This window comes from Elephantulus edwardii, unplaced genomic scaffold (assembly GCF_000299155.1).
Source record: "Elephantulus edwardii isolate Elephantulus edwardi_28Jun2011 unplaced genomic scaffold, EleEdw1.0 scaffold00211, whole genome shotgun sequence".
NCBI classification, from domain to species: Eukaryota; Metazoa; Chordata; class Mammalia; order Macroscelidea; family Macroscelididae; genus Elephantulus; species Elephantulus edwardii.
In genome coordinates this window covers 2,487,640-2,499,281 of record NW_006399961.1, presented here as the reverse complement: position 1 = coordinate 2,499,281, position 11,642 = coordinate 2,487,640, and the positions used below count along the sequence as shown (strand labels likewise).

The window sequence follows — 11,642 nt, the reverse complement described above, 5'->3', positions numbered from 1 at the left end:
GACTTTCATCCTTTTTCCAGGTTCATAGAGTTTCTAGAGGCAAGCTATTTACAGAAGTGGATGCCACTCCTGCTTCTAAGCTTGTTTTAACCAGGGAGCCCCACCAAATGCTGTCCACCATGGGTAACCATTATCACATTTGACACATCACTGCATCACTGTCACAGTGTTCAGCTTCACAGCAACCACGAGTTAACCTCTGTACGGCAAGTGGACACACCAGGGCTATACGACCTAGAAGACTGTTAGAACACTTTAAAATTAAGGTACAGAATTATTTAAGAGAGTTGTTAAATAAATAATACCTAAGCTACTTATTGGGGAATCTTGTGGCTTAGTGGTAAGGATTTGTGTTGCCGACCCAAAGGCATGCAATTCAGATCCACTAGCCTCTCTGTGGGGGAAAAATGGGTACTCGCCTCTCCCGCGATTAACTGCCTTTGAAAACCCACTGGAGGGTCAACTAGGAGTCGGTTCCAACTTGACAGTCCATAACAAGAACAATAACATTACTTATTGGGAAGCTCTTGTAGTCTAATGGGCAAGGAGTTGTGCTGCAAACCCAAAGGCAGGTGGGTCGAATCCACCAGCTGTTCTACAGGAGAAGGACAGGTAGACTCTTCCCTGTGATTTTACAGCCTCAGAAAATTGGCCAGAAGGTCAGCTGTGAGTTGGTTCTGACTCAGCATAATGGGACAGCAATGGACTAATTATTCTATGAGAAGATTGTTACTAGGTGCTGTTGAGTTGGTGCGGACTCACTGTGACCCTGACCAGTCACACAGTGAGTCTCTCTTTGTGCAACAGAAGAAAACTTTGCCCGCTGCGGGGCCAACCTTGCAGTTTGCTGTCTCTAGGTGGAAGCACCCAACGTTTTAGCTAACCCCAGTCTTCCAGTTCTCTTTCTATTGGTAATTTTCAGTTCAGGTTGCAGTATGGCACTAAGCTAACAGGACAGCTTAATATACCGTGCCGCCTCTCTGCTTGATATTTCAGGCCAGATTCTCATTCTCCTCTGGTAATCGAAAGCATTTCATAGATGCCCCAGTGTGGAGACAGAGAATGTGCCACATCTTTTAAACACTTAAAAAATGTTTATCCGAATAAAACGGATTAAATCTTAATCTAGTTTGTGATAAGAGCTGATCTGACATGTCGAGGTTGAAATGAACTGATTTTTGGTGGGTTTTTTTTTTTTTTAGATCATGAATCAGACAGATAAAAACCAACAAGAAATTCCATCATACCTTAGTGATGAACCACCAGAAGGTAAGAATACTTCTATAGCAAAGTGAAAAAAAAATAATCTCATGAACTTAATTAAGTCTGATTGTTTTTATGTAATTGAAAGTAATGTTAACTATTTACCTAGTCAGTAAATATGCTCCAGAAAGAATTGGAGACAAACCTTTTTAGCTCCTAATAAGAAAACAGTTATTGAGGAATGGTAATACAATTGAACTATTTTATGATATAAAGATCTATTTTCCATTACTTTTCTAGTCTTAAAGGCCATTTTCTTAATAGTTGGATACTTAAGGTATCTTTTTACTGGATATGATAGACATATGAACCATATTTAGTTTTTATGTACTTAAGAAAAACGATTTCAGATTTTATAAGCTCACTCATTATAGTATGATTATGTGCATATATTGCATAGTTTTGGAGCCTGCGTATTTTGTTTTTCTAAATTTTAGTATCTTTTAATAAAAAAAATAAAAATCATGTTATTTTAACCTTTACTCCAAGAAATACTTGGGAACACTGACTGCACACAGTGAATACCTCTGCTGTGGGTATGTCGTGAGAAGGGGGCACCATCTTTGGAAAAAGGCATCTTGCTGGGAAAGGTCAGAGAGAAGACGGCCCTCAAGGAGATGATTATGGGGCTGGGGCTTGAGCGAGACTGTGGCCATGACACAGGACAGGACAAGGTTCTCATCTGTTCATGGGTCACTATGAGTCGTAGTCAACTCAGTGGCATCTAACAACATGTGAAAAATGATCATGAGCCTTTTCATGCCAGATAATGAAGATAAAATTATTTCAAGGCCAGTTTGTGCTATCTGTATTAGAAAAGCTCCCATTTTAGGATTTTTACTGTTTGTTCAGGGTAGGTATCTGTTGATAGACAGCAGAGTCAGAAGTCATCAATTTCCCAGTTTTACTGTTTTTGATAATCTCTTTCTGCTAGGATCTTGGCTTTGGAAATCGTACTTGAACTTTAGGCCAGTAAAAGAGAGAATTTACACATGTGTGTCTCCTGAATTTAAGAGACTTCTTGATCTTATCTCTCTCCAGTTCACATGTGTGTGGTTAAAAAACCTGAATTGTGTAGGTACCAAATACTTTCCCTTGAAGTTTAGAAAAACTCCATTGCTTATTTACTGTTGCCTAAGTCATTAATGGCTAAGGCATGCAGTTTAAATCCACCAGCGGCTCTGTGGGAGAAGGATGGAGTCTCCTCCCCTATAATTTACTGCCTCTGAAAACCTGCTGGAGGGTCAGGTATAGGTTGGTACTGACTTGATGGTGCACAACAACAACAAATCATTGGAAGTATACTGGAGGGGAAAGGCATGTGTTTATTTGAGGGTGGCACAGGCACCATTTATGAAGTCTTTCTGCATGTGTGTGCGTGCACATCCCCTCCCCACACTGTAACTCTCCCTAAGAAACACCCCCCCATACATACGCACATCCCCGAAACACTCACGAGAAGACACTCTCTTAGTGAATAACTTAGATAAGTTGAGAATTTTCCATGTTGATGGTAACTTTTCTGTGGGATATCTAAGAAATTTGTAGAAGCTAGATCCTTGTAGTAGACTGTTTCCATAAGAAATACTAAGGCACTGATTTAAATACCAACCTCAGCTTCAGTTTGCCAGCACTTAGATCTAAATATACAACTAATTTTAAGTAAATGACATGCTTTTAAATGACAGATTACTTTCCTGTAGTATTAGCTTTTTAAGTATGCCACCAAAAGGTACCTAGAGCAGAAAGTCATATCTTTAAGTCACTGGTTCTAAAACGCATTGGTCTCAGGATTCTTTACATTCTTAGAAATGGAAGAGTACAAATAGCTTTTGGTAGGACAAATACTGCATGGTGCCACTGTTGTAAAATGGGACCGACATCGGGGTTGGGGGGAGGCTGAGAAAGATGGGATAAATTATGTATACTGCATTGAAACAGCTGAGGGAGAGAACTGTTTAAAAGCGATATATGATTAGGTATTATTGTCATGACAGGAGTCCAGAACCAGAATGAAGGCTGCATAGTGGAGTGGACTTGGGGGAAGGGATTGTATAACAACGACAGACTTTTACTTTTCAAAGAGAAGAGTGACCTGGGGGGAGGTGTGGGCAGAGAGAAAAGTGCAACAATAAAACTTTCATTAAAATTAATAATAATAAAAGGGAAAACCCCAAATAACTTTTGGCTTTGTGGTTTATTATGTGTTAATTTCTGTTTTAGCAATAAATTTGCAGGGTTGCAGGCAAATCAGGGACACATAACAACATTACAATATTACCCATGTAAAAAATTGAGTAAGCTCCCTGCAGTTCACTTGACTAGTATACCTTTATGAAAAGTAACTTCTCTGAAACAAAAGTCAGAAGGGTAACACTATTTTTACAGTTTTGCAAATTGCATTAATGAGAACCCAGCTACATCTCACAGTTGATTCTGTGTAACCTCTGGAAAATTGTGTTCACTTGTGACAGAATGAAATTGAAAAGGCAAAATGACCTCTTAGAATTATTATGGAAATGAACTTTACCTCTTACTGTTGTTAGGTCCTATCCAGTTGACCACAGCTCAGAGTGAAGCATGTGAGCAGTAGGTCTGCACGTTGCTCTCTGCTGTGCTGCCCTCGCCATCTCTGACGTGCTCAATCCCATCGTTACAGCCGTTGTCAGTCCATCTTGTTGAGGGTCTTTCTCTCTTTGCCTGACCCTCCATCTTTCCCAGTGTGATGTCTTTTTCCAAGGACTCTCCCCTCCTGACAGCATGCCGAAGGTGAGGCCGAGTGAGGCCTCTGAGACAGACTGATTTGCTCTTTTGTCAGTCCTTGGGATATTCAGTACTTGTCTCTAACATCATGATTCAAAGGCATTGAATCTTTTTCTGTCATCCTTAGTCACTGTCCAACTTTCAGATATAGGAAGCAATTGAAAGTACTATGGCTAGAATCAGGAGGAGGTGTACCTTAGTCTTTAAACTGACATCTTTGCTTGTTAGCATGTTAAAGAGGTCCCTGATGGCAGCTTTGCCCTGTTATCTTATGGACCCTTGAAATGGCCTTGGGGGCTTTCAGAGGTCCTAGACCAGGACTTAAGATTTAAGAGGTTGTTTCCATAATGATCGATTGAATTTTATTAACAAAATGAAGACTCAGTACATTGATCTTTTTTTTCTTCATGTTATTTAAAAAATGTGTTGCAGTATATATTGACATTTACCATTTCAATTATTTTTGTTACACAGTTAATTCTGTGACAAAATTTTCAATATTGTGTGCCATTATCACCATGATTCAATTTTTTTCATCTCTCTTACCAGAAACTCAGTATCTTTTAAGCAGTACTTCCCTGTTTCCCCTTCTCATTCACACTCTGATCGCTATTCATACGTCTATTCTGGGTATTTCATTTAAACCGGTTGAGACAATAGTTGTCATTTTTGTCCGAGTTCTTTTACCCATCCTGTTTTCGTGGGTCTTCTGTGTTGTAGCTTATAGCAAAGCTCCATTTCTCTCATTGTTGGATATACTTCCCTGTATGCATATGACACATTCTATCAGTTCATCTGTTGGATGCAAGAGCTGTTTATACCTTTTGGCTATTGCAAGCAATGTTTCCAGGAAATATTGGCTTATAAATACCTGTTGGAGTCCTTGCTTTCAGATACTTGGGTTACATACTATATGTGTAAGAGTGAAATTCTGTTTCCACACTGGTGGTAACCATTTTAAACTCCCACCAGCAACATATTGAGGGTTCCAGTTTTTCCACGTCCTTGTTAACATTTATTTGTTCCTTTCAGATAATGGCTAAAGTAGTGGGTTCATACTTCTTTTGGATATAATACAAGGGCATTAACAACTACAAACTATACAGGGGAAATTTTAAATAGGAGTCTGCTTTATGAAGCGTTATCTCTGAAGCCTTTCTTGGAACAGACAGAAATGTGTGTCATTCTGAATTGTTTTACATGTCTTAACGGAAGAGCCCTTGAGTTGTATTTATTTTGCTGGTTTTGTTAAATCGCTACATGATTGTTAGGAAGTCCAGTTACTTAATGATTTATAGTGCCTTTTTTACGCATATAATTTGACTGTTCTTTAAAAGGCTTATATTTGACTGTCTTGTGCTGTTTTCTTTCTTCAGGTGCAATGAAAGATCACCCACAGCAGCAACCAGGCATGTTGTCCCGTGTGACTGGGGGTATCTTCAGTGTTACAAAGGGAGCTGTTGGTGCCACCATTGGTGGTGTGGCTTGGATTGGTGGAAAGAGTCTGGAGGTGACAAAAACAGCTGTCACAACTGTCCCGTCCATGGGACTAGGGCTGGTGAAAGGGGGCGTGTCGGCTGTGGCTGGAGGAGTCACAGCTGTCGGGTCAGCTGTTGTCAACAAAGTGCCCTTAACAGGAAAGAAGAAAGACAAATCGGACTAAACTATGGAGATGGCCTTGCTCTCCACAGCATTATGATGCCAGTGGCATTGAATTGCTAAATTATGGACTATAACCAAGTCACCTATTTTGGACATTTATCTTCTAAACTGCTGTGTTGAAAGTATTGATGACTGGCTTGTCTAAAAAGAAGAGACCAATACTAGCACAGTATATGAAGGTTTCTTACACTTAAGTTCCAGGTTTTTATCTGGTAAAATGTTACACCTACTCAGTTGTAACTGAAGATATGGGATATTGGAATAGTTACTCTTAAGTCTTTCAGTTTGACTAAAAATGTGAACATTGAATTTAGTGGATGATCTTTACAGTTCCATACGTATGACGTGCCAGGTAATTCATCTGCCCCTTCACAAGGGAACCTTGAACTACATAAACTGTACCTTTGATGTGCCTAATAGTTTCAGATGTCTTAGTTGTTTTTTTTAATAACCATAGTTGATTAGGCCAAGAGACCTTTTTTCTTATTTAAGCTGGTAAAAGTAGCAAGAATTATAGGTTTTAAAGATAAATGGCTTTATGATTCCAAATGTTAACCATTTTATGTTAGATATGCATTCTGTTCATTTATAATTGATGCCTTACAAAAGAAAACATCTTTTAAGATACCCCAGATTTGTAGCTCTTAGAATTACCTATATGGATTGTTATAAAGCATTGTTTTGTAAAATTAGTTTTCCTTCTTAAGACAAGAATCTCAGGAGTAGTGGGGTAAAGGCATTTCCTGTTGTGTGCAGATAATGTTCCATTGTTGGTAGTTACAGTCAAATTGTACACTTCAGCATGAGTTCATGCTCCATTGTTAATACACCTCACAGTGCCTAAAGAACATTTCTTTAACTAGTCAGAAGCTGTGTTGGAAGAATTTCATATTAAGAATAAACATTTAATAATTTTAAGATCTTAAGTATTACCTACAGTAGGCATCCAAGATGGAAAAAGAATGCTATCTTATCTCTAAGATGTCTTAAATGACTGAAAACCCAGTAAAAGCAACCACAGCGTATGAGGGATGTCTGTGTGGGAGGAAAGGGACTCCACTGATTAGTTTTGGATATAAAATTTGTATAAGTGCTTCCAAAACCTTTATATAGACTTTAAAAATGTACGTCACATTATAGTCCTTCCGTGCAGTTATAGCTGGGCCATTTTTGAAGAATGTTTCAGGCAGAATACGAAGCTTTTGATGAGGAGCGTGTCATGTCTCTTCACATGTCTCATCACGTCTTGTTCATTTTCAAAAAGTAGATAATTACACTTTGCTTAAATTCGTATCTTCAGTTCCCAAAAAGTTTTAACCAGCATATATAATGTGTATTTGGCGTTCCTCTTAACAGAGGGTTCTGCCCAAACCTGGTGTTCTTTACACTTGGTATGGGAACTGCCCCCACTCCATGGAGGAAGCTGTGATGTCCGACAGGAGAGACTTTGCAGGAGATCATGCCAGCACTCTAGGCTGAAGCATTTGTTGGTGTGCAGCTAAGAGTTTTTCTTTGATAATTTGGACCAACAAATAGATACAAATGTAACTTAATTTTCTACAGCTTTCAGGATACCAGCAGAAGGAATTTTATGTAAGAAATTCATGATGGAGTTTAGTCTATCTCCTCAGCAACTGACTGGTCATTTGTTTCATGAGTTAGGATTTATTTGTTGGTCTATGTGATCAGATGCTGCAATAAGCAAAGGGGATTTGGAAAAGAAAACAAAAGCCACAAAAATAGATGAACACTAACTAATGATGGAAGTAACGGGATTGGAAAATTTGTTTATTGCTATTTGGAAGAGATGGCGTCACTGCTGGCTTCTGTGTCTGATTTCTCTGTTTCACTTGTAAGCTTTACCTTGCTTTGTACCTGAAGTTCTAAGTACAGGCTTTAGTTTACAGTATCTTGCTTATTTATTTTCAAATTTTTTTTTCAAATTTGTTTTTTAAACCGTGCAAAAAAAATAGTTGTGATTACTTTTGTTACAGAAAGGTAACTTTACTGTTACTTTATCTCATCAAGTTTCTTTTCAATTCTGGAGTAGCTTTGTTCTGGAGGGGCTGTTGCAATGATGGCAGACAAGTGTTCACGTGATGGTTGGTTACACAGGGTTCTGTTGATATGAACTTGCCATTTGATGATATGCACAGCCGTGCACTTGAATTTTCCTAGTTTATTTATGTAGACTAGCAGTCTGACCTGTTAAACAGGACTCATTCACTTCACAAAACTAAAGGTGGTTAAATACACGCGGAGACACCTGTTATTCATCTTCTCTTTTGAGTGGCTCTTTAGCACAATGAGGATACACTTGTGTGGACCCACTTGAATAATTGACCTAATGATGCTGACATTATGAATCCTGTAGTTAGTGAAGTATCAGGAAAATAACTGATCAAATAAAATTTTTTGTATTAAGGGGCTGGGAAAAGAACACATAAGTCTGTTATAAAGCACTATGACCTGCATAAACTGAAATATTTCATGAAGATCTAAGGAAATAAAGGACATTTTAAAACAGGGTACTCTTCTTAAAGTTTTAGTTATATAGCAGTTCAGAGTCCTGTAGCCAAATGTTTTATTTTTTGGTATGAATGAATAAACATGGAAAAACATTCTCACATGTGTATTGCTACCAACATGGCAGTGGAATACAGATGTATTTTAAACTTTATAAAGATTAAAAATCTAGATTTCATTGTTCTGTAGGGTGGGGCCCTGAACTTTTGCATTAGCAAGCTTTGCAATTGATTCTGAAAACCACTGCAGCTTGAAAACATTAGGTAGGATTTACAGAGAACGCTTATCTCAGGCCAAGTGACTGTGAGATCCATCTAGGTCTTCCACTAGACTGAAAGCAGTCAAAGGGACTACGGCTGGTTGGGGAAGGATGGAAAACTGCTCCCCTTTTCGGCACTTGCTGGATACTGGCTGTCCAGTCAGCACCTGATTTAATCAATACAAGAGAATTGTCTTTAGTTCCTTTTTATAACTCAAGAAGACGCTAACTTTCAGTGTTAGTTGAATTTCACATAAGTAGCAATTTGTCCAGCTCACATCCACAAACAAGTGGAGCGACTGAATAATTGGTCCTTTGTGTTGACATTTAGGGCTGCCTGCGATGCTTGACACACCAGGCTAGAACTTGGACTCAAAGTCTTGTACATTGTGTGTTTTCACATGACATGTCTATGCCTATCGTCAGAAGGGGCCACAATTTGGAAGATGACATCATGCTGGGAAAGGTGAAAGAGGAAAGGCTCTCAGAAAGATGGACTGATATAGGCACTTTAACCATGGGCTCCAGTGTATCAGACGGAAGGACAGGCAGAATAGGGCAAGGGTCACATCTGTTCACAAGGTCTTTGTGAATCATGGTCAACTAACAACAAAAACATCAGGATTAACTCTTTATTACGGCCAACAATGACCCTTCCCCAAATCCATTGGTCACATCTCCATATCATAGGTTTTCAGTGGTATTTTTAGATCACACCCTCCTCTTGGCAGACTTCTTCATGCTCCTTCCCAGGGTGGCCAGCCACTCTACTTCAATCTATATTCCTGTTTCTCTGGCAGTGTCATCTGGATCCACGACTAAGAACCGTAGACATGCAGATGACTTAAATACCTAGCTCCAGGCCTGACTAAACTCTAGACTTAGCTAGCTGCCTGCTTGAAATCTCTATTTCTATGTCTAGCATGCATGTCAAAAGTTGACATCTACAACAGAATTGACCATAGAGCATTTACTTTTGAATGTGTAAGCACCAAGTTTAAGAGAGATGTGAGGACAACTAGCATTAACTCAAGGCCAGCCCGCCTTGCAGTGGTTGTGGTTTCCTTCTGAGGATCTTTTGAGAGGTCAGGGTGACCTCTTCTTGTGCCACTCCCTTGCTTTGTTGTTCTGGCTGGCATTCTTGTTCTTGAAGTTATCAGGTGACCTTGGGTAACTTGGCCCTTTCTGCTTAAGTTTCCTCATCTGTAGAAGCCTAAGCAACATACATAATTTAGTGTTGTGGGGGTACTTGAAACATGCCTGGCGTGTGGTAGGTACCCAGAGAGGAGGAGGAGGTGGTGGTGGTTGTTAGGTGCTATCAAGTACAACACACAGCAACTCTGAATACCCAACTTGAACTCTGCCCTATCCTGTGTCATCCTCACCCTCTATCCCAACACCGCCCACTGCTGAAGTCACTGTGTCAGTCCTTCTCGTTAGGGGTCCTTCCTGCCTGTGCTGACCTATCATTCCAGGCATGACTTCCCTCTCCAGTAAATAGCCTCGCCTAGCTACCTGTCCAAGGTATGAAAGATGAAGCTTCGCCATCCTTGCCTCCAGCAAGCACTCCAGCTGCACCTTCTCTAAGACCTGTTTATTCTCTTGACAGTCCATGGGATATTCAGTTCTCGTCACCACAACTCAACAGTATCAATTCTTCTGTCATTTTTTGTCCAGCTCTCCAATGCATATAGCAGGTGATTGCGAAGACCATGGCTTAAGTGCACCTTAAGTCTTCAAACTGAATTGACATCACTGTTTTTCAGCATTCTGGAGAGGTTCTTGACCTTGGACTAGCCTAATGCAGTACATCTCCTGACTTCCTGGCTGCTGATACCAACGGTATTGATGTTGATAGTGGAAAGCTTCAACCCTTTCTCCATTTATCATAATGTTGCCTGTTGGTCTTGTGGTGAGGACCTTTGTTTCCTTGATGTTGAGGTACAATGCATACCGAGGGGTGCAGTCCTTGTCTCCTGCAGCAAGTGCCTCAAGTTCTCTTCACTTTTCAGCAAGTAACATTGTGTCTTCTGCATAATGCAGGTTATTAATGTCTTCCTCCAGTCCTGATGCTACATTTTTCCTCACAAGAGCCCAGCTTCTTTATTTATTCTGCCCACAGATTGAATAGGTAGAAAGGATACAGCCCCGACACACTCTTGATTTTAAACCATGCATTGTTCCCTTGTTCTGTTTGCACAACAGCTTCTTGGTCTAGTAAGCATAGGTTTCACATAAGCACAATTAAGTGTTCTGGGATTCTCTTTCTTCTCAATAGTCCTGTGCATCAAGAGTATGTGTTCCATCCACAAAGGGGCAGGCACACTTGCCTTTGGGCCTAGGCTAAGAACCACAGGCAAAGATGAAGCTGTGTCACTGTCTGCCAGTATCTGTCCCCAGTAACCCAGAACCCATCCTGTGTGCCACCATAGGCCTCAACTATAGTCTGGAAAGGGTATCCTGTGTTATGTTTGTAAGCCTGGTTGTCTTCATGGTTTGCTTTTAGAGGTGCAATGCCTATCAGTTCGATTATTCGGGAATGATAGGCATATTGCCAATTACTTCCAATCTAGATGTACACAGTCATGATTATTTGCTTCTATTAGCACAGCACTTGTCTGCCAGTCTGCTGTACTCTATAGCTTGTGGGATGCTCTGATGCTGAACTCTGTGCCAGAAGTGTCTTGGGCGCAGAGGGGCCACCCATGCAGAGGTAACAGATCAAGACAGACTAGGAAGATGGGCTGCCCATCCACTTCTAAAACAATGGGTCTCCTTAAACCCTATGAACTGGGTAGTTACCTTATTAGATATGTTGTTGCTGATTGCTGCTGAGTTGAGCACGACTCATAGAGACCCCATGAACAAAAGGCCTGAAGCCCTTCCACAACCATCACCATTTATCAAAGTTCAGAGAGTTTCCAGAGGCATGCTGTTTAGGAAGTGAATACCACTCCTGCTTCCAAATATAGAACCCAAATACATGCTCACTCAGAATGAGTACAAATAGCTACAGACATCCTTTATAAACTGGAACATGGAATGTACGAAGCATCAATGTTGGAAAATGAGAAGCTGTGAAAAATGAAATACATGAAGATTGACATTCTAGGCATTTGTGAGACTAGCTTTGGCCACTTTGAATCGGACAGAGCATATGGTTAGGAGA

General features: G+C 40.1%; 1 protein-coding gene across 1 annotated transcript; it reads left to right on the top strand.

Moving 5' to 3' along the window:
• Positions 1-1,178: 1,178 nt before the first annotated feature.
• On the top strand, positions 1,179-6,626 carry LOC102876547 (chromosome unknown open reading frame, human C12orf23). The gene is made up of 2 exons (XM_006897538.1): positions 1,179-1,269; positions 5,403-6,626. Exons 1-2 carry the CDS (start codon positions 1,206-1,208, stop codon positions 5,687-5,689), a joined length of 351 nt encoding a protein of 116 aa, XP_006897600.1. The 5' UTR covers positions 1,179-1,205; the 3' UTR covers positions 5,690-6,626.
• The last annotated feature ends 5,016 nt before the right edge of the window (positions 6,627-11,642 follow it).

Coding starts and splice junctions, on each gene's coding strand:
- LOC102876547 (XM_006897538.1), top strand. CDS start 1,206: ATGAATCAGACAGATAAAAACCAACAAGAAATTCCATCATACCTTAGT. Junction 1,270..5,402: donor TAGTGATGAACCACCAGAAG/GTAAGAATACTT, acceptor TTCTTTCTTCAG/GTGCAATGAAAGATCACCCA.